General features: G+C 35.2%; 1 protein-coding gene across 1 annotated transcript in view; it reads left to right on the forward strand.

The window, feature by feature from the left end:
* MS3_00007970 (uncharacterized protein) overlaps positions 1-24192 on the forward strand; it is an 86161-nt gene that overhangs the window by 30491 nt on the left and 31478 nt on the right. Inside the window, exons 5-13 of the mRNA XM_051216311.1 lie at positions 961-1079; positions 1607-1850; positions 3849-4052; positions 5314-5454; positions 7191-7327; positions 16660-16780; positions 18568-18761; positions 20017-20304; positions 20388-20760. Of these exons, the coding sequence (XP_051066887.1) occupies positions 961-1079; positions 1607-1850; positions 3849-4052; positions 5314-5454; positions 7191-7327; positions 16660-16780; positions 18568-18761; positions 20017-20304; positions 20388-20760 (1821 nt within the window). The remainder of the gene's footprint in view (positions 1-960; positions 1080-1606; positions 1851-3848; positions 4053-5313; positions 5455-7190; positions 7328-16659; positions 16781-18567; positions 18762-20016; positions 20305-20387; positions 20761-24192) is intronic.

The following is a 24192-nucleotide window of genomic DNA, read 5'->3' on the forward strand; positions in this document are numbered from 1 at the left end:
TTCAATTTGCTTTTATAGTAAATCAAATATCCCAAGTTAGCTAAACAGAAGTCACCAAATGTCTTTGTTTGACAGTATATTCATATACATATTGTAGTTTAAACATGCAATATTAATTCAAGTTGTCTCCAACTTTTATAAGCACAGACCCAAAGCACAAATTGGTTTTGCACTCAATAATTGACTTCTATAGAGGATAAGTCTCAATTATATACTGTATATTTTTTTGGCAGTAACGTTTTCTGGATGATTTGCTGATTTCACTCAATGCCTACTTTAGGCCATAGTGTTGATAAAGACGCAGCAAAAAGTGTGTTGAACTGTTTCCGTTGTTTCCTCAATACTTGTGATCAACTATATAGAAAATCAAGCGTGGCAAGTTAGGCTACCTAAGGCACTATAGAATTTGCTTTGTTTTATTTTGCACATAGTACCAAATAATACTATTGCATCGGAGTTATATAAAAACCACTGTTAACGTCATAATTTGTAAATATTTGATACTGACAAAGCAGTAGCGCATAAAATAATTCTCTGTACCGGTTTTCATTGATCATATAGTTTAGCTGTCAAGCCAACATTCACACCTAAGAATATACACATTTTCAAATCCGGCAGGAGTTTTACTCAACAACACATTGTCCTCTGATTCTAAGTATCGTTGCCTTCAACAAGCCATGACTAGTTTAACTATTTGTGAGTCTCCACGTATCGTATTAACTAAATTATCGAATCAGATGGCAATTAAAAGTTTGATAATTTAAAACTTTAGAACATATAAACTTGTGTAACTGATTTTTGGTGGAAGTTTGGTATAAACGGTGTCTCCGACCACCGATTACTTCGCTATTGCTTTTATGACCATCCCTAAAACAAACAGCCGTGTTTCTCTACCCTTATCTCATTGTAACTCAAATTCTTTGTATGTTGAACTTTTTTCTATATATTTATAACTGTTAGGCTTGGAATCAAATGAAAATAGAATTGGTACACCGGCTAAATTCTATGTAGAAACAGCTCATGCTGGCAGAGGTCAGTTGGAAATACTTGTAATCAATTGCAGAGGTGTCAGAGAAACGGTAAGTATTAGTAGTTTTCATGTTTTACACCATACGTTTTCACTGTTATTATGTTTAAGAAATCTGATGATTAGTTGATGGTAGTTAAATGTCATAGTTTTGCCAATAATCCAAGAAAATATTTATTTTATTTCTATACAATGATTATTTTCTTTACATATAGTTTGTTAATATTTCGTAACGAAACTAATTAAGATAACTTTTATGCATTCTTGAAATCCGTTGCAATTTATTCATGACATGCAACATTTCACAATATGAGTAGGTTAAGTATTTCGTTCTCCTTTCTTTAAATATGTGGTACTAACTTTGACTAAAAGTTCGGTGAAATTTCAGTGGGCGTTACAAGATGTGGGTAGCTGTGAGTCATCACCAAAAGCTTTTAAAATCTTTTATTCATCAATAATTAATAGTTAAAACGAGTGTGATGTGTAAACAAAACTTAATTCGAACTAAGCTCGAACTCTACAGAATAAGAAATAAAGATTTTTTTAGAAGGGATAATCTCTTTTTTAATTTTGTTTTAGTGTGAAGTGATTTTCGACAATGAAACAAATCAAACTTACTCTTGTGTGTATGAACCACGTTTAGAAGGTGAATATCGTATAGTTATAAAGTATGGTGGACATGAGATACCTAATTCACCTTTTCGTGTTAATGTCAAGGGAATATTTTTAGACCCAAGTAAAGTAACTGTAAGCGGTCCAGGATTACAAAATTCAGAACTCAATTGTGTTGGTCGTCGTACTCATTTTAATGTACATACTCAGAGTAAGTTTGTCTTTTTAATGAATTATCACATCCCATATACTATAAATGATACTGTTCACTGAAGTTTTGTACTCATTGAAAAATCAATGATGCGAATTTTTAATTTTTGAATAAATTAAATATGCTAATAAATACTAACGTAAACTTTATACCATTATTCAATAATTCGTCTATTTGAAAAAAAAAGAGAGCTGGACTGCGCTCCAATTCACCATGAATAATCAAATTTGTTTGAAAATACTACGTAACTTGCGTGAAGTACCTTTCAACCTTTTTAAATGCTTCAAAAGATGTAATAATTTAGTTCAAAGTACTTATATTTTAAGAAAAACGTGAAATATAGATTAAAGTAGCTGATTGTAATAGTATTATCTTTAACTCAGTTTTTTGTTGGTCCGAAATCGTTGGTATGTGATTTTTCGCCATTCGCAATTATTTACATCAGCCATTTGACAACTTATAACCCGTATTACTAAATTTCTACTAGTGACTTTGTATTGATGCTGTAAGTTTTAATCTGATTAATATAACCTATCTCACTAACCTCATATTTCATCTTACACTACACGTTAAACTATGTGGTTACTACTTTTTGCAAGACTTGCTGTTTGGCAAGGATTCATAGTCTCATCAACCAATCTAACCCCTCTCCATATTGTTATAACTTGTGTCCTGAGTCCCTATTAATGTAAAACGTAATAATACCACCAATTAGAGAACAGTGAATTATCGATCGGACCAGTGACGCATGAAATTTGTACGAGCAGTCTAGAATCCTTATCGGTCCTGCTTCTGCCTAGTCCAGAACACCAGTCTCAGCCTCTGAGATACGAATAATTTATTTCAGACATACTGGATTTATACACCAACCAAACAGACTACATCGTACCATAAAATAGGAAACAACAAGATTTATCCAAATGCCCTGGTATGGCCGAGAGCGAGGTGGGTTCACCCTCCCTCTCGAAATACTCTCACACGGCCGCGCGTATACAGCCTCTGCCAGGGAAGTCCTACTCACTGCCTTCTCGTGGCGGGGGTGTTGTTTACGAAAATGAGAGGACGAAAAGCGAATGTCCGGCGCTTTAACCGGACCCCAAACCAAATCAATGTTGCACATGGGCTCCAGTATCCTGAGGGAACAAATGGCGTATGAACCAATCGTTGGTCACCGGCTACCATGGGACTGCATCTCCTTACGATGCTCCACTGCCTTGTGGGTTAGACCTTTAGGTCAAAGGCTCGGGGTGTGGCCCCCTAAGACAACCACCTGCTTCGGTCTGGGCACCCGGGGAGTATCGCAGCCCACACGCAATTAATGAACTGAAATTGTGTGGCGCATATATATTTGGCGCACTCCTGTACCAATATATATGTGTTCAAATAATTGATAGACTGGGTATAACTCAAGAATGGTAAATCGTATAATAACAGTTCATAGGTCAAAAAAGCTCATAATAAGAGGGACACGAATATGAATAGTTTAGTTACTTAACAATTATACGACAAAAAAATATACGTATAATAATAGTCCAGAAATAGTCCAGTTACCATTCATTATTCTTATCGGGATATAACAATATTGATACTTTTACGCATATGCTGCCAAAATCAAACAAATTACAATTGCTAATGGACAAGCTTTAGCATTTCAAAATGTGAGTGAACATTCAAATCCAGGTATTTGCTCGTCTCAGCGTGATTGCTATTTTATCGTCTTTCGGATGCAATGTAGTACTTAGTTCCGAAATTCTCAACTGATATCGTCAAATATAACTGTCAATATCTATTATTTCTGTCCTTATAAGCTAGTTCAGTTAATTATGAAATATAAAGTTCGAATCACGTGATATTAGCAACCATTTACTAATTTCATATGTGCTCATATTTACTAATCAAAAATATTTGTCTATAAAGGAAACAAAGCAATTTATTACACACGATCGACCAATTATATGTTTTTACTATCTTCATACCTACACAACTTCACTTTTTTAGATGCTGGAAATGGAATAGTAGACTGTTACATTGTTGATCCACACGGCAGAACTGATACTGTCAAACCACGTATTACTTGCCCAGGTGGTGATGGGTGTTTTATTGTTGAATATACACCAAAAGAAGTTGGTGTCCATCAAGTATTTATACAGTTTGCGGAGAAACAGATACCTAATTCACCATTTCAAGTTGAAATAGCACCTAGTACGTTTCACATTGTGTTGTTTACTATATTTTTGTTCATCTAAATTGGTTATCATTTAGAAGCTTAATTCAGTCATTACATAGTTATTGTTTTATTCAGGAGAGTCTGGTAAAGGTAAGTTTTAATAGCATGTTATTTTCCTCATTTTACATAAAAAAATCCATCATTTTTTTTAAATTTAAAGACTTCATATTGCGATATGGTATGGTACATTTCTCCGCACCTAATGTCATATGTATGCTTATAAGTCATTCAGAATCCATCCGTTTATAATGTACTGTATTTGTTCGTAAGTAATCATATTAGTTGACCTTATTTGGTCGTTTTTCTTCATCCTTTTCTTATCAAACTGATATTTGCATTTCACTATTCATTTATATTACAAAGTTGTTTTTAAGCGCTGTATCTGCTCATATTTACGTTTCTTAACTAGAATTTGTAATTCCGAATTACAAATGACTAGTACTCAGTATTGTATCGGTAAAATTGGTCCTCAATGTCAATATTATATTGGTTTTTGTTTTTGTTGTCAACATTTCTAGTGGATTTTTCATCAAAATGATAATACTCATTCTGTATATCTCATTTGCTGTATATATATGCTGTCATTTGTTGTTAAAATTACATGTTTATAGGAATTTATACCGTTGAAATTGTACTGTTTTCTGATTGTGAATAGTTCTTGAAATCTGGTTTTACTTATATTTAGATTAATAAACTTCAATTGAACCTAAAACAATACTATTTCTAGTGGAGTTTATAATTTACCCGTTTCTTTGTTTGAAAATTTGAATTAGCTGCAGCAATCGCTGCTCTTTCAGCAGTTATACAAAATTCAACATTCAATCAAAGTGCCAAACAATCTATGCATAATGAAGTACCGGAAATAAAGAACACTTCAAAACAGAATGGTTTTCATGAAAATCCTGATGTTGCTCTTGTGGAAACATTTGATAATATGAAAGTAGAAAATGGAACTGTCACATCTGACTCTTCATTGATGAATTCATCTGAACGTAAAAATGAAAAGAAACAGTTAGTTGATAATTCTGTCAAAGAAGAATCATTTATACACGAAATAATTGAAGGTGACATAAAAATAACTGCCTGCCCATTTGCATGTACATTATATTATATATGTGCATGCATCTTACTGGAAATTAATGTTTCTATGCATGATGTCTGTTCTATCTACATACAGTTTTATTGTTTTTATATAAATAAAGAATTTATTGAATGTTAATTTCTCTCACATTTCAGAAGTTCATCCTGAGTTAGCTTATGCTACTGGAAGAGGTATACAAGCTCGTGGTATACGTGTACAAGATCGAGTGAAATTTTCTGTTCATACTGAACGAGCTGGTGATCAAGCTCCACTTGCAGTTACAATGACTCGTGCAGGTATATGAAATACTGACTTTGAATTTTATTACTAAATTTTCTGGTTAATTTCAATTATAACTATGTTATTCGAAGTCGAGTCGAGTTTCGATAGCTTGAATATTATCAGTTTACAAGCACTTATACTTCATTGACTTTGCATTTCATCACCTGTCTAACGATACATTCATGTGTGAAGCGTAACTTACCACCCAGCAGACCAGACGAAAGTAGGTATTGCGGAACTCAAATTTGCGACCTATGAGTTGAAAGTTGATTACCTTAGTCATTACGCCACCTCTTTAGTTAACTTCATATCAACCGTTAGATAATTTCATCGAACTTCACTTTAAACATACGACACTCAAATGGTAAATAATCAGTAGTCCAATTATTTGTTTGTTTACAGTCCACAAAACATAATTTACTTTTCAAAACTGGTAATTTCTTTATAATTGTTAGTAATAGTAGGCAGCTAGTAAGTGAGTGGTCGGATTCCAGCGACAATTTTCAATAAAATATGTCACTCTATATATTTTCAATGTGACTTAACCCTTATAACCTAATATAAATAAATAAATAGTAAGCCAACATCTATTTATAATCTTGTTTTAAAAAAACAACAATACGTGATTTTTGTTTTGTTTAGGTGAATGTTGTAAATAAAACAAAACCCAAATAGAGTTCAAGAGATAGATAATATTGGGCGCGTATTGTTAAAATGCAAATATTGTCACCTTAAAAAATGAAACAGAATATGCTCTACCTACATGTTTCTTTTTCATATTATCATTAGTGTGGATATTAACGAGTTTTTATAGACTTTAAATCATGAGCCGATCTTAGTTAGACCACCACTGAAACCTGAAAGCACAAAACGGCCGTTTTGTCCAAATGTGTGGCTTCTGGGGAGTAGACTTACTGCCCTGCATCCGGCAATCAAGCCCACGGCCTTAGTTTTCGTGCGCAGACGCTTAACCCCTAGGGCAATGAGACGGCAATCAACAGTGTTAATGTTTCACTCCAATCAATTCACGATATTGCGCGACCATCTGAGGTAGATAATTATCACGCCCTTGCACGATAATACTCATTAGTGACTAGCTTGATATGTTCTTCGTTTTCAATTTTTCTTAATAATTTGCCCATAATAATATGTAAAGAGGTATATAGTTTTATGCTTGCTAAAAAAAACACTCCTGTTTGATGTGAGTGTACATGTAATGCAAGGAGGTATGTCTGGGATCAGTTATATTGATGATAATTTTATGGTTTACATCATTTATTGGTCTTAGATAATCACTAGAAACCAAAAAGCATTGAAAGATCGTTTCATCCTAATACCAGACTTTTCAGCAGTACACATCCGTGATCCTACCGAATATCGAACCCAGAACCATCAGATTATTAACCTAGCATTCAGTGATCTTCATGCCTAACTTCAACTATTGGTCGCCAGTAGTTTTCTATCAAATGTGTAGTAACGGAGTTATTCTGACCCTAATGAAATTGATAGCCTTTTGAACATTATGACAAATTTACTTCCCAACCCTTAGACTTTGATTTGTTTTAAAATGCGATAAATTTATTTTGATTCAGTTCATTATTGTTACAGGTTAAGTTTCCTCTAATCTTTCACAGTAAATGCTTTAGATATAATAAGAATTGAATATATAGTAAAAAATGTTACACAATTTTACTGTCTCTCCATCCTGAATTTTTCATTTTTTTAAAAATTGTTTTCCTATAAACAAAAGACGGTCAAAGTGAACCCGTGGAAATTCATCAGATTGATAAGTTTTTATGGGATTGCTTCTACAGTCCACAGCGACCCGGGAAGTACACACTTAATGTACGATATGGCAATGGACATATCCAACATAGTCCTTATACTGTAAGTATTACACCTGGTCAGTAAAAGTATGCTTCTTTTTGTATATTCCTCACCAAGAAATTAATTTTTCTCTTTAACCACACAATTGTTGGTGCAAATGGATGGCAAAATAAGTATGCGCCACACAATAGGAAAATGAGATTGTACAAAGGTACATGGAGGAAGCTAGACACAATAGAAAAAAACTATAAGTCAATAAAAATTAGTGAACGAGAGTAGTAAATCATTGGATAAACACTTCAGTTAAGAAAAATACAACCGGAAGTTTCTCTCGCTTTTATGAAGAAAGTAGGAGAAAACTACAGCAGGACCGCCGCTAGTTTCTATTCTGAGCCATTTTTGATAATGCCAATGAGTTGGCCTTTCTCTAGTACCATAGTCAGTCAGTAACAACGTAGAACTTCGTACGTACGTACATCAGTTCGAGTTGCCACACCACATTAGCACAGAGATGCAGTTGTCGATTCAAATCCCGTAGTGGTAGAGGTAATAAGAGTATAAGCAGTAATCGGGAAAATTAGGGTTTGGAGATGTTATTTAAAGAGTATAATCCAGTGAAATAAATTTGGAAAGAGGAAAAAAGGGACATGAAGAATTCAGAAGATTAGAATTTGGTAGAACACAGAGAGTGGATGCACCTGCGCCATTGCAAACGATTTTGAGCCATGTCATTCAGGGTCTCTAACCATCGGTTGCTATCATCTCGTGGTCCCCAACCAGGTAGTCTACACCTACCAACATGACTCAGTTCACTTGTCAGTGACTTCATGGACTTGTGCCATGTTTTGGTTTGGCCGCCCCTAGCTTTCTTCCAACCTACTCCTATACCAATGAACATCGTACGTCGAGGCAGTCGGTCGTTGGGCATACGTAACACGTGTCCCAGCCATCTCAACTGATGAAGTTTCACTACTTCATCAATTGATTTGCCATCCTTACCTAGTACCCGTTTCCTAACAACTGTGTTACTTACTCGGTGGTCCCAGGATTGACGAGCAATGTTTCGAAGACACCTATGATCGAATACTAGTAACCTACGAAGATCCTCTACTCTTACCGGCCATGTTTCACTGCCATAAAGTAGGACGGAACGAACTGCTGCGCAGTAAACGCGTCCTTTGGTTGATAGACGGATATCTCGCCTACGCCATAAATGACGCAAGTTGGCAAAAGTTAGTCGAGCCTTCTGTATCCGTGCTGAGATTTCGTCACACACTAAACCACAAGGGCTGATGAGACTTCCAAGATAAGTGAAGCGATCGACACACTCAACTACTTCGCTCCCTATCACTAGTCCGGGTGTCGATGTAACCCAATCCTGAAGCAACATTTTGCATTTCGAGGGAGAGAATCGCATCCCGAACATGCTTGCATTGTTGCTTAGAGTGGTCAGAAGACTCTGCATTTTGTCAGCGTCTTCACCAAATAAAACTATGTCATCAGCATATTCTAAGTCAACAAGTGAACCTCCCGGTAGAAGTTCAACCCCTGGAAATTTAGATGAGGAGAGTGTTATCTCTAAAAGTGCATCGACGACAAAGTTGAACAAGAATGGGAGAGTGGACAGCCCTGACGAACACCACTTGAGGTAATCAATTCTGATGACAGTTTGCCATAAGCTCTCACTCTACCAGTTGTGTTCGAGTAGAGAGCCTTTATAAGGTTAATGTACTTCTTTGGTACTCCTTTCAGTGACAAACACTGCCATAGAACCTCACGATCAACAGAGTCGAATGCCGCCTTAAGGTCGAGAAATACTACCATTGTGGGGCGTCTGAATGTGTGTCTGTGTTCTAGAACCTGACGTAGTGTGAATATCTGATCTATACAACCACGTCCAGGTCGAAAACCGGCCTGGTTTTCTCTAATCTGCTCTTCACGAGCTTTGATTAGGCGTCGAAGTATTATTGAAGCTAATATTTTAGACACTATATTAGTCAAACTGATTCCTCTGTGATTGTCACAAGAGGACTTTTGTCCTTTCTTAAAAACTGGCACAATCAGTGATTGAGACCAGTCAGATGGGATTACGTCCAGTTCCCAAATTCTACCTAAGACCTCAGTTAATCTCATTGCTAATACTGGACCACCATCCTTAAAAATCTCAGGAGTAAACCTGTCAGGGCCTGATGCTCTCCCTCGTTTCAGATTTCCTATGGCTTTTTCAACTTCGTAAAGGGACGGAGGACCTACATTAACTTGCCATTCAGGTTGACTAGAGATCGTGGGGAACCGAAGTGTGGCTGAAGGCCAGTTGAACTGATCCCTAAAGTGTTCTGCCCATCGATCCAATCTCCTGGATTGAGAATGAATAATATGTCCATCTTTCTCTGAGATTGTTTCGCTAACGGTCGGGTTCCTAATTCCGGTTTCCTTAACGAGTCTGAACAATTGTCTGCTATTACCTATTGCCGCTGCCTTTCCCATCTCTCTTGCTTTCGCTACCCACCACTGTTCGCGATCATTGCGTAGACTTCTTGTCAGCTTGCGCTTAAGCTGACTCCGCTCTCCACTATGTTCAGAGCCAGGTGGAATGAGTTTCCGAGCATCTATCAGTGAGATAGATGCTGTTGAGATCCAGTGTTGCTCCCTAACCTTCTGGTTTACCTTACTAGCAGATATCACTGCTGTTTCCACAGCTTTTCGGATATCATTCCATGCTGCCTCGGGGTGGGCATCACATACATGGCTGCCTAACTGTTTTCCTAGTTGTTCCTGAAATATACTCTTAGCTTGACTATCATTAAGTAGGCCCCTAAGAGGTTTACTTGCAGCGTCTTTCCTACGTCCAGTAAGACGCAAGCAAATACGCGCCCGCACTAGAGCATGATCTGAATCTAGGCATGTGCTCCAGAATGAGCGACAGTCTTCTATCGAGCCCCTCCATCGGTGGCTGATAGCGATGTGATCTATTTGGGTCCAACGTTGGGACGAATTAGGAGGTCGCCATGTTAAAAGATGTTTTTCCTTATGCTTAAAGTTAGTATTTGCAAGGAACAGGCGGTTATCTGAGCATAGCTGCAACAGACGGTCGCCATTATCTGTTCTTTGAGCCACGACACCATAAGATCCACCTAGGTGTCTTTCCCTATCGCTCAGTTTACCTACTTGAGCATTAAAGTCACCGGCCACTATTACTACATCCGAGCGCTTAGCTTTTCGGAGAAGGTTCGAAAGCTTTCTGTAAAACTCATCTTTTACATCATCTGAGCTGCAGTCAGTGGGAGAATAGGCAGAGACGACGAAGAGGCAACGACGAGTGTCCCTATCTTTCCGGATTCTTACTGTTCCGTTCAGTCGGACAGCGCACAAACGACTGTCTACTGGGATCCACTCTAAGAGAGCTAGTTCTGCCCTAGGACTCAATGCTATACCTACGCCGGCGAGGCCACGGGAAGCAGAATCAGGGCTTCCTGATACACGAAGAGTAAATCGAGTCGGTTCTTTATTTTGGCATGGTGAGGTCAAATGAATGACGCTACTTGGATCCTGTATGCGCGTTTCGGAGACGCAGCACACATCGTTGGCGCGAGATTCTAAAGTTTTAGCTAAGGAAGCCTGCTTTCCTATTTGGCACAGTGTTCGTACGTTAAAAGCTCCTACGTGTAGTTTAGAGCGTGGTTTCAGGAGACCAGGAATAGCGTTCCACGTACTCGAATCTTTTGCCCTAGCGGTGCGAGGACATAAAGAGACGTGAGGAGGGTTGGTCATGGAGATAAGAGAGGTATTAGGAGGTGTAGGAAGGATTTGAATGTGACCAACTTGGTCTCGTGTGCTGTTACGGGTATGAGGGCTGATGTCACTTCCCGGCTGCCCACACCGTGGAAGGGTATTTCTTGAGGAACCTGAAAAGGAAATTGGATTAGTGTTGGTCTTAACGACCTGGGAGCGTGACCGCAGAGCCCAAGGAACAACTGCTTGAGGCCGGTCGCGCACGGCCTTTCTGTGGAAGGTTTTTGACGTGTTAGCTCCGTTCTTCAAAGGGCCTTACCGCCGGAGATGGAAATCCGTGAGGTAAGGTGAGGTGTGACATTTTTAGGGTCGACCATTTCTAACCCCACCCCTCCTTGTGGGAAGGCAGCATCGCTGTCATGCTGGTTGTCCGAGGGAAACACCTTACTGCTGTCACACCTCTCTACAGTCAGCAGTACGACTTCGCCCTCAGACCTTGAGTTGCTGCTTTTAGTCTTACCGTTCACCAATCGACCTGCCTGGCATGGTAGAACCTGCAGGAACATATGTTCCAGCCAATATAGCTCGGTTGGGTCATCACGATAGGCAAGCCCGACCACCGCGTCAAGGTAGCAGCTTCGGTCGGGTCTAGTACCATAACCAGAGAGTCGAAAAGGATCGATGGATGCCTATGTACAGCTTCCTTTTATACCACACCATCATGTCATAAACTAACCATCTTCGTGTTTTCCAGCCAATCCCAACGTCAACAAATAATACACGATGTGGAATTCGCTGGGTTGATATTCGTAGTATATATCCAAGTCTCTGAAGCCGGTGTTTTAAACCAGTTACACCAAGAAAAGTAACTTCTAAATAGTTTCTCTCTGATTCTAATAAATATGGTTTCAGTTATTCTTGTATCATATTTTCGTCTATCTAAACTCAGGATTTATCACTGATTTACAATCGCTTCAAGAGTAGTTATGAAGTCGATAGACTCCATACTCGTGAAATAGTGTCAGTCTTTTCACAGGAGTTTAAACATTTCAAGTTCACCCTACTTAAATACTGTCGTCAAATCTATCAATCACAGTCAGAATTAATGTTTAACACCATGAATCGCCGAAAAAATTAATAGCTGCGTGACTGTTGCCTTGACAACATCCGACATGACCACGCTTCCCAAGTTGACAGTTTAAGTAGCAATCTTAAAAACTGAAATTCGTCATCGATAAGGTGTTGTGAAGACTGTTAAATTTGGATTTGCTCATCACGAACTGAATTTTGTTAAATAACCATTAAAAATCAGATCTAAATGCTCCTGCTATGAGATTCGTCTGTAGCAAGCATGCGTAGACGACTTCACTAGGAATCGAACCAAGGGCTTTTAAGCCTTATGGAAAGCCCTTAATAACTGTAAATTCAGTCGATTATCATACCGTGCTATTATCGTCTATCACCATTGATGATATTTGTTTCACACCTGACATGATCCGTCATGTGAAATAACTCGTTGATAAAATTGTATATGCATAGGCTCATACACCGTACGGGTTTGACTGTCAATTGTTTATACTGGTTACCTAAAGTCTATTAAGATGTATTACTTATTTATCCAGTTCCAAAAACTGGTAATTTTCTCCATCACCGAATCCCCTGACTATTTACAGAAATCAATTTTGTGTGGTGTAAGCTACTTATGATGACAGATATAACAGTAACTGGGATTGGAATGATGTCAGCAAAAGATTGAATTGAAAAGAACAGGAAGGCAAACAGAGCAATAGGAATAACGGCTGAATTGGAGGAATCATAAAGTATGTAAAGGACAATTGAAGGAAGATATACAAATGATGTATTTAATGTATGATTTTCTTATTTTACAAAGGCAGTGTGATTTTGCAGAAAACTATAAATTGGTTTTTCTCACCTGAGTTCTCATTCACTACGATTAAACTGACTTTGAAAATAAGCATTTCATCATTATGTGTTTGATACATCTTATTTTAATGAAAGATTTGAAAATGTAGAATACACTTCTCACATATTTGCTTTTCTCTTGTTACTTCTCTATTTACTAGTAGTATACCTCTAATGGGAATCATCTATTATCGTCGTAAAATTGCTCTAATTTACATAACTATAGACTTACTAAAGAAATTTAATTTACTTAAAATGTAATGTTTATAAACAAATGAACAATTCAATTCATTTGTATTAGTCGTTTGAATCTTTTAGCATATGTACATCCTGTGCAGATTTTTTAGATATTCCTAATTAAGTTTCTAAGAGTTATAAGTAGAGATGAATAGTGGCTAGCAATGGAACCCAGAAAATGCGTCTCGTCCTATTTGGAGCCCGTCAGCTAGATGTACTTGCATCCCAGAGGTACATTCAGCTGACCAGTCCCCAAATAAGGCGCGTCCTGGGTTCCATTACTAACCAACATTCATCTCTGCTTAAAATATACAATCTAATCATTGTATATTTCTTAGTTGTTTTTGAACTTCGTCCGATTGATATTGAGACAATTGTTCAATGAAATAAATTTATGTATCAACCTTCGAAACCGTATCAAAACAAAAACCGAGCTTACTCACGATTACACATACAGATTCATACATTCCAGTATTGTGTTGCTATGTGTGTAGTTATAACGAAATATAAATTAATTATTTGTTTTTGATTTCGTACTTTCTACTCTTTCTCTCTCTCTCTCTCTCTCTCTACATATTGTGTGCTATTGATATGATTTTTTCTCAGCTTGAATTCAGCAATACTGTTTTTTTGTCAATCCAAAATGTTACTATTGTATCATTGTAAATTACAAAAGTTCATATGTGTTTTTGTGTCTGTTACAAAAGTCTTAATACAAACTCGACTGAACATATTTTAATCTATGATAGTGTTTTGTGTGCTAGAATGTCTGCACTTCATTGAATGTCTAATGTACTAGACTGTTAATGTGTATAGAAACATTTTTTATAAAATTATCTCTGATTAAATTCATTTTGTATTGTTTGTTTGAATCGTCATATTGATGTTTAAGACTGCAATTGATCAGTCTCTTATTGTCATATGTGCATGCTGTACAGATTGCACCAATATTGCCTTAAGTCACATGATTCTAAACAAACATGGATAATGGCTAGCAGTGGAATCCAGGACATGCGTTTCGTCTTATTTGGAGCTCGTCAGCTGAATGTACCTTCATCCCAGAGTTGATGTTCACTCCAGGACTCGAACGCGATGGCGCTTGAAGCGAACGATACTGCGTTCAAGTGTCGGAGTAAACACCAACTCAGGGATGCAGGTTCATATAGCTGACGAGTCCCGAATGGGATGAAACGCGCGTCCTGGGTTCCACTGTTAGCCAACGTCTATCTCTAATTATTTCCCATTGTTTAAAATATTAGAAAAGTCCGATATATAAAGATAATTATCACTAATGTTTGATGTTATAGGAAATGTTAAAAATCAATCGAGACATTAATCGTATATGTTATCATTCATTAACTGAACCAAATTCAATTATTTTGACGGCTAATAATCTCATTGTTACATCATCAGTATGACTACATCCTGAAAGATTTCAGGCTGTTTTTATACAACTGTATCTCCATATTTTGATATTATTTTCATACCAGTTATATCAATATAGATTCTGACACAAATCGCCATTAGCCTGAGCTACTATGCTGCATTAGCACAGTGAAATAAAATTAACAAAAAGAGTAGTCATAATGTATCAGCGATGATACTGATAAGGACTAAACATTAAGAATATGGTTCAAAAAGACAGAATGGAGAGGCATATATATATATATGTAGGAAAATTTAAATGTCAGATCAAGAGTATCCATGGTTTGGCCAGTTGTTTTTTTAATTTGGCAATATACCGTAAAATTCTCAAAAATGATATGAAGTTAACGTTACATTAATGAGAGTTGAAGTGGAATATGTATCAATTCATTATTTATCTGAATCATCTAAATTTCAATGTTATAACTGCCCTATTGTCATAATCATGAATTAAAACATTCTTATGTTGCTTTGTAACATCAATGAAATAAAATTTGAATATTGTTATTGTCATTCTTTTAGCAGTGTAGTGAACGAAGACTTGGTGGGGTAAACCAATTTGTTATTTTCTGCAAAATCACAATATGCCTTTATAAAATAGAGAAATCACACATTAAATACATTATTTGTACATCTTCCTTCAGTTTTCCTTTACATAATTCATTACTCTTACCATCCTGTTATTATTCCGACTGCTGTTCGTTTTTTTTTCTTCTATTTTTTTCATCTTTCCTCTGGTAAGCTTTCCACTTCTAATTTCTGTTACATGCTACTTATGTCTGTACGCATAAGTAGTACACACCACAGTAGTGCAATTTTCAAAATTATGAATGTAGGACGTTGTGGTAAATGTACAACACAGTTCGTTGATGATATATTCTTAACTAAGAAGTTATGAAATGTTAAGTATATCACTTCAAAATTCTCTTGAATTTATACTATATCATTCTTAGTTATATAATCCTTAAAATGTTGATATATGTATATGACATTTTCTGTCTTTATATTATCATGGTATCAAGTACCGTCACAAATGCATCATTGTCACGTAAATTTAAGCTGATATTAAATTAGACTATTAGTTAACCAAGATCATAAAGTGTATTTTATATATGCAAAATCTAATCAGTGTTTTATGTATTGCATTTATTTTTCTTGCAAACAAACAGTCTTATTTTCGGTCTCGGCATAATTAGTTCATCTTTTTTCCGTATACATCAGATTTACATATTTTGAAGTGACAGATAATTCCCATTTGAACATTAAAATTAAAACACGAAGTTCAGCGAAGGGATCTCTTTTCAACGAATTTATTGTCAAGCTGTACAATCGTATATATGTGGAAATTTTTTATTAAAGTACTAATTCCGTGAGGAAATCTGAACAGAAATAACCAAGATGATGTAATAGAAAGATTATAATACTAGATTATGTAATACGAATAATAACATTAGATTTACTGAATATAATAAGATGATTAGGATGGTTTTGTCACAATAACTAAAGGTCATAGAGGTGTAAAAATAAATAAGGTGATATGATGAGCATTTACGAATAAAACAATCAGAATAAAAGACATAAGTAAAGGGGGAAGGCAGTAATAATAATAATAGTAGGATAATCAAAATAATTAAGGCCAAGGTAACGATAACGACAAGATGTACTTCTTTTGTACTCATAGTTTTGGTTTAAGCTCCTAGATGGTAAGAGCTTCGGCTATTTTTAAGAGTTGAATACGAAGAAATCTGGGTAGATTTGAACGAATCATGTAAACAACCTTAAAATCAATTTGTGGATCTGTAGAATGGTTACAGTCGATTAGGTGTTTAAGTATAGAACTCATGACTTCTTCATACTTCGCAGTTAAATTGTATTCTACCTCGATCGTCTATTTCATAACGTATTCAGAGTGCCTGAATTGGACTTTTTAGTAACAAATTAACTGAAATCTATCGGCTAGTCAAACCCAATTATTTAGTTGCCTCATTCCTTCCGTTTACTGAACTGGGCGTATAATTTGTGTGTTTTTTTGCCCGAATATTTTACATTGAATTTATGCTTTTCTCTGTTTCTAGATTGTTGTAGGTCCACATAAGAAATCTGCTATTCGCGCTTTTGGACCAGGCTTAGAAGGCGGTGTTGTCAACCATCCCAATTTATTTACAATTGTGTGCAATGGAGATGGTTCTGGATTAGGTTAGTTGTGTTGTTTTTTTGCCTCAACTATTTACTGTCTCATTGAAATCATGAACTAATCTCAGACAATCACTGAATATATTAAAAACACGAAGTTCAACGAAGGATTCTCTTTTCAACGAACTTATTATCAAACTGTACAATCGTATATATATGAAAATGGTTTGTTAAAGTACAAGTTCCGTGAAGAAATGTGAACAAAGAACAACCAAGATGATGTGATAGAAGGATTATAATACAAGATTACGTAATACGAATAATAACAACAGACTTAATAAGTTAGTAACAAATTATAACGTGAATGTAGTAAGATGATTAAAATCATTTTGTTACAGTAATTAAAGGTCATAGAAGTGTAAAAAAATAAATAAAGTGATATCATGAGCAATTATGAATAAAATAATGAGAATATGAGACATAAGTAAAGGGAGAAATGCAGTAATAATAATAATTATTATTATTAAGGCCAAGTTAACAATAACGATAGGACGTACTCTCTTTGTACGCATAGTTCTGGCTTGAGCTCATGGATGGTAAGAGCTTCGGCTATTTTTAGGAGTTCAATGAGAAGAAATCTATGTTGATTTAGACGAACCGCATACACAACCTTAAAATCAAAATGTGGATTAGTAGGATGATCACAGTCGACTAGATGTTCAAGTATATAATGATAAGACAAAAAATATTGTCAGCCTTATGGATTATTGTACTTAACTTATGTGTTTAATATCTCAAATCATACTTAGCAAGCAGTTTTATTTATTAAAGCACAAATTATTTGACGAACTACCTTTGGACTAATCATGTAAAAAAAAGAGTTAATGTATTCATATGTTCAAGGTATCTCTAATACATCATTGCTAATATGATAAATAAAAGTGAAGCTTAGAAATGCTTAAAATATAAGACGATTTTTTTTTACCATAAATTGTGAATTTTACCTCGGTAATCTCAAGTGATATAACCATTAGTCACAAATATTTTGTATCTCTAGCCTACTAAAACTGTAAAACAATTCCTCTCTATTTGAATATTACTCACTCTAATACTGAACTTCTTTATGTTAACCTTTTTGTTGTTATCTATATATACACTCCACATACACACACACACATACCATTCATCCATTCATGTGATCATTTGCAATCTAGACTATTACTTTTAATCTCATGACGTCATTGTTATATACAATTGAGATGTGAAATGCAAAGCAACCTTAAAAGTGCATAAAAGTTGAAGGTTATTAGTCTGGATTTGTTTGACTTCTGCCATAGATAACTCGAATCCAACATCAATGTATGTAACTCACTTATCAAGTGTATATTAGAACACTCATCATTCGGCCGCACTTCAAATGTGATGGCTAGTGATAATACCCAACTTCTCAAATCCAAGATAGGACATCCGGGTTCGAACCCGAGACCCAGAGATAACAGTCCACGTACTTAAACCACCAACTCACCTCTCTATCATCCATCATTATTCACCAAGTGGATAGGGGATCCTCTTTCATTTTGATGACTTAACTACCATTCGTAATGAATCGATAACAGTTTGTGTACGATATTCTCCATCTCGCATAATATATGGTTTAACTGCATTTCACAGACATTTAAAACTGTAACTCCCGGAGCACAATTTCCCACTGTGTACTTGAGAGTTGGTGATAAAACAAAATTATGGTTTTCTATTTAGAACGTACAAATAATTTTGCTGCTCTAATTAGGTAGTTATCATAATTTATAAGCTGTATTTTCAGTCTAATAATCTGAGTATTATGTCTTCAGGTTTTTTGATCGAGGGGCCTAGTGAGGCTAAAGTACTGTGTCAAGACAATGGAGATGATTCTGCTCAAGTAACCTATACGGTTTCACAACCTGGTGAATATGCAGTTCATGTTACATGTTTCGATGAAGATATCCCTGGATCACCATATATGCCTATAATAACTCCTTGTCTTGAAGATATTCATCCTAATAAGGTATGTGAAATGTAGAGACTTATTTCGTATTTCAAAAAACGTCCTTTGTCATCAAGTAACACTTGTGGCGTATGTGATATACCCGTCTGTCAGCCAAAGGATGGGTTTACTATGCTTCAGTTTACTCATCTAGATATGATGGGTGTAGAATCTGACCATTCGGAACAGGAGATATTCGTTGGTTTACTGGTATTTGATCTTAGGTGTCTTCAAAACATTGCTCGCATTTGTTGAACCATGAAGTGAAGAAGAAACCCGACTTAAGTCCATAAAGTCACTGACTGGACTATAAACTGGATTATTTCATGTAAGTAGGTACACACTACCTTGTTGAGATCCTCTCCAGTATTTGGATAGCATAGTTAAGGGTAGTTCACAATGGAACTCAAATATTAAGTTCCAAAATATACTTACACTTCATTAGCAAAAATAGATAGTGGCTAGCAGGAGAATCCAGGACGCGCGTTTCGTCCTATATGGAACTCGTCAGTCGGGTGTACCTGTATCACAGAGTTGATGTTCGAGTGCCGGAGGGAATATCAACTCTGGGATGAAGATACACTCAGCTGACGAATTCCAAATAGGACGAAACGCGAGTCCTGGATTCTACTGCTAGCCACTATCCATCTTTGCTTATAAAGCTTGTGACTTAAGGTAATATGGAGGCAATCTGTACAGGATGCACGTATGCTCACAAGAGACTGATCAACTACAGTCCTCAATAACAATGGGAATATACAACAAACAACACCAAATGAATTTATACTTACACTTTGTTAGTTTCTACCTTCTACACCTAATTTTTTCATTATAGGTGATACTATTCCTACTTTTACTACTCTGGTATTTGTCTTGATAATTTATTCTTCCTGTCCTATTATTGTGTGGTAACTTGAACTAATGCACATATGTGTCATATTACTTACAGACTATGAAAAGTAAACAGTGTGTCGCTGTATATTTATATTGATCATCTAATTGCCGAACAATCAAAAACCTTTATTTTTAGGCATTAATGGTAATCCTGTCTTGATGCACAAATTTTTCAGCATTAGTTTGCTGTTTCGTATAGATCTCATACATAGTAAAACCTACAGAATCCTAGTCGAAACTATCATTGACCGACTAAGTTGGCTTATAATTATAGTAGTAGTCTGTTTGTAGGATTATAACGAATAGTCTTGTTAGCAACGAGCTTATTTTTATTGATTTCTCACAAGCATTTTATACCTTAATTTGTTCCATATATTTTTAGTTGCGTGTTTACGGTCCTGGTGTTGAGAAAATGGATCTTAGTATCGGTCATTCTACGGAATTTTATATTGATGGTTTACAGGATGCTGTTCCTCCTCAACTTTCACGTTCCCTGAAGGATTCTCTGTTGCATGTGGATTGCCATGATACTACAGGTAATCCAGTGCCTGTCCAATCGAGTATACGCTCTGATGGCACTGTAGTTTGTACATACAAACCTATGTCTCCTGGGATTCATACCGTATATGCTTCAATAGCCGGTATATCTCTCAAAGGCTCACCATTCAGGGTAGGTGAATAATTTTTATTGTGAGACAATACATCTTCAGTGTGTTATTTTGCAACGAATAATCCTGTATTTTATTCATTTAGGTAACTGTTGCTCCAGAAATTCAACCAGATAAAATGAAATTATGGGGTCCAGGTTTACAAAGTGCTACCAGAAAAAAACCAGCTCATTTTTTCATTGATCCTCAAGAAGTGTTTTCTGGTGAAAATGAAATTGAACTAATGGCCAATAATCCAGTTTCTGTTAATATTGTAAATGATCAAGGTCATACAATTCCAACACGTTTAAGTAAACAATCCGACAATACTGTTCGTATTGAATATACACCAACTTCATTATGTACAAATGTGCATATAACACCTTTAATAGGTGGTACACCAGCAAAATCCTCTATACATGTACCCGTTGCATGCGGCTTTGATATTTCAAAAATTAAAGTTCAAAATTTAGATACAAGTCAGTTCTAATTAAGTTAATTATATTTATTTATTTTGATATTTTTTAATATTTTATAACTTATATGTAAGTCACTTCTATTCAGAGTAAAATAAATATCAGAAATAGGATTTTTGGATATTATCGTAATTTAATAGTTCAATTCATGAGTTGATCTAAGCTAGACCACTATGGAAAACCTGGAAGCACTGAAAGGTCGTTTCGTCTTAGTATGTGACTCTTCAACAGTGCGTATCCACGGTCCTGCTCGCGGAATTCGAACTCAGGACCTATCGGTCTCACACGCGAACTCTTAACCTCCAGACCACTGAGCCGGCATCCAACGGTGTTAGTGTCTAACTTCAAATAGTCCACGAAATTGCACCACTGATCACCATTGTCTTCAGTGAGTTACTATCTCACAACAGATCCGGTTGAACTCCACTAGCTTTAATTGACTCATCAATTCAACTAGTAGAATAATTAAATTACAGAAATAAAATTAACACAAGTTTGAGTAGTAAAAAGAAACCAAAATGTAATATGTTCTATTAAAATCATACAGAATCATCTTGATAAAAAATAACATAACATTGACATGTTCAAACCCATAACAATTATAATTTTTAATCCGAAAAAGGTTTTATGGCGATTGTAGTAATTTATTAGTTGAGTTCATGAGTCAATTAAAGTTAGACTACCATGGAAAACCTGTAAGCACTGGACGGCCGTTTCGTACTAGCATAGAACTCCACGTGGATTCGCTGAAGTTAGACATTAACACTGCTGGATGCCGGCTCAGTAGTCTTGAGGTTAAGCGCTCGCGCGCGAGACCGAAGTTCCTGTGTTTATGAGTTCCATATGCGGGATCACTGCCGAGGAGTTCCATACTAAAACGAAACGGCCTTTCAATGCTTCTAGGTATTCCATGGTGGTTTAACTTAGATCGACTCATGAATTCAACTGTTAAAATTATTGCAATCTCTACAAACCCATATTTTGATAACATCCAGTTTCATCTGATTACAATATTACAGAATCTCTTGGTAAAATGTGAAAATCATACATTGAAAACTTCATTTGCTAATTCCCATCATTTGTCATTCACATTCTATATGATTCTTTCTATTCTCTTCAATGTGATCTTAACCTTCTGCTGCCATGTTTTCCATTTTTTACGACTGGTATTACATACTACTTATATCTGTTGATATAAGTAACATCACATGCACTACTCTCTAGTATGATCCCATAAACTGAAGTAGTTGTAGAAAAAATTTGAACTCACCATATATATCTGCTGAAATTCAAGCGCTTTTAATCATCACTGATCTAACATTTAATATTTGTTGTCAATGCTTAATTTTTAATATAAAAGTATGTCATGAAAGTAATTAGTATATTGATTGATCTTTGATATCAATAGTAGTAATGATATAACATCAAGAGTAAAATTCTATTATTTTATATAATTTAATGAATATTTATTATTATTCATCATTGTAAATGGTTGATAGTTGATCTCTTTACAATGTAATATGTATAGTTGATTTTGTAAATTCATTTACGAATCATAGTTCAGTATATATATAATTTAATCATCGATTGCCAAATTGGTTATTGATTATTAATCGGTGATCGGTAAACACTTATTTTGAATGTACTTCTTCTTGACTGCTTTACTTCAACTGACTGTATTAAGTGTTACACTTACTATTTTGTACTTTTTTTCTAGAGGTTTAAAACAGTGAACAATAAATATGGTGATTTGTTAACAAAACTGTATTGAAGTTATTTAATCAGTTGACTTTCAATTGTACTGTGTTATAAAGTTTGAATTCTCATTAATCCTCTGTTCAAACAGCTTAGAAGTCTCTCCGATTAACTTACTAAACATATATATGTATGAGGTATCAAGTGAGATACTAACGGTAATCGGTGTTTATGGATTGTTTGTTGTATGGTCAACAATTTATAAGCATGAATTTGGCGTTGAAACTGGCCATTACATATATACATATTCAGGTTAATAGGACTACTAACCAAATTTTTGTTAAATTAAGCGTGAAGTGTAAACGATTTGGTTAGGCATAAAATATTATAACTATAACAGAAATGAAATATCATGTATGGGAAGTTTTCTCGGAAAATGTGTTATCTTTGTGTCGTTGGATTGGCTCATTGAAGTTGGTCATCCGAAAATATTTTTTTTGTGAATCTTCCATGGTTCGTCTGAAATCACCTGTTATTGTGGGCAGTCAGATGATCTTCATACTTTTTTATCTGTAGTAAGTCTCTACCACGACAGTGACTAATTTTCATCTTCCTAAATAAACCGATATTTACGTTACTATTATGATAGTGCCCATCTCACACCATATCTTCAATTTGCTCCTCTATATAAAAGAGAGGCCTGTGTTTTCCTAACTTTTTAGCTAACATTGTTTTTAGCGGAAAATTCAGAAGGATAGATGTTTTCTATTTTAACGTTTTACTTATAGCACTTAAATGGTTAGTAATTGAAAGTTCAATTTATGTCATAGTTGTGGTGTTCGAAGTTATTCTAGCAAGTAATTCAACCTCTGTTATCATTTATTTTGAGGTGATAAGAAAACTAAACAATGCTTGTGTATGTTAAACTTTACAACTAATATAATCGTTCATTTCTCTTACTTGTATCGGTTTCAACTTAGTAGTATCCTTAACTCAATGTTTATAACACTTTGAAGCTACCAGTGTTACACTCCTTCATTTACTTTACACCTATCATATAAGGAATATTTAATTGTCGTCAGTGTTTACCTATTACTGTAACTTATAATCAAGTTCTATTTGTCATGTATTGCGTACTTATTATTATTATTATTTGCGAAATAATTTAATACATCTTTCTGTTTTTAGCCATTAATTCACATTCAACTAATCAATTTAGGATTTACACTAAAGATGCTATAGATATATTAGATCATTTAATTGTAAAAATTCAGTCTGTAGATAATCCTGAAATCTGTTTACCAGTTAATCTAAACGTTGAAACAACTTATAGTATCTTATGTACATTTACAATCAATAATAACACACTATGTACTTGTTATAATGTTCAAATTATGGTAGATAATGAGAATATTCTCCATGAAATGAATACAATTAATGTGGTGAATAATGTAGAATCAACTGTTGTTGACCCTATAAACACTAACGACATTGATTTGTACAGTTGTAAACCTAATGAGGAAGGATTACACCAAACGAGGATCCCCGGTGATAATAATAGTAATAATATTTCTTATATGGAAATTAATAATAACTGCTTTGATGAGTCAACAAAAGACAATTCATATAGAAAAATTAATGATATCTTAGAAAAAATAGATAATCAACTTCATGCAAAGAAATCCTTCATTAATTGTGATAATCATGCATATTCAAGTTGTCCTCATGAAAATACTCATA

The sequence above is a fragment of the Schistosoma haematobium genome, chromosome 4 (genome assembly GCF_000699445.3).
Source record: "Schistosoma haematobium chromosome 4, whole genome shotgun sequence".
In the NCBI taxonomy this organism is placed as follows: Eukaryota; Metazoa; Platyhelminthes; class Trematoda; order Strigeidida; family Schistosomatidae; genus Schistosoma; species Schistosoma haematobium.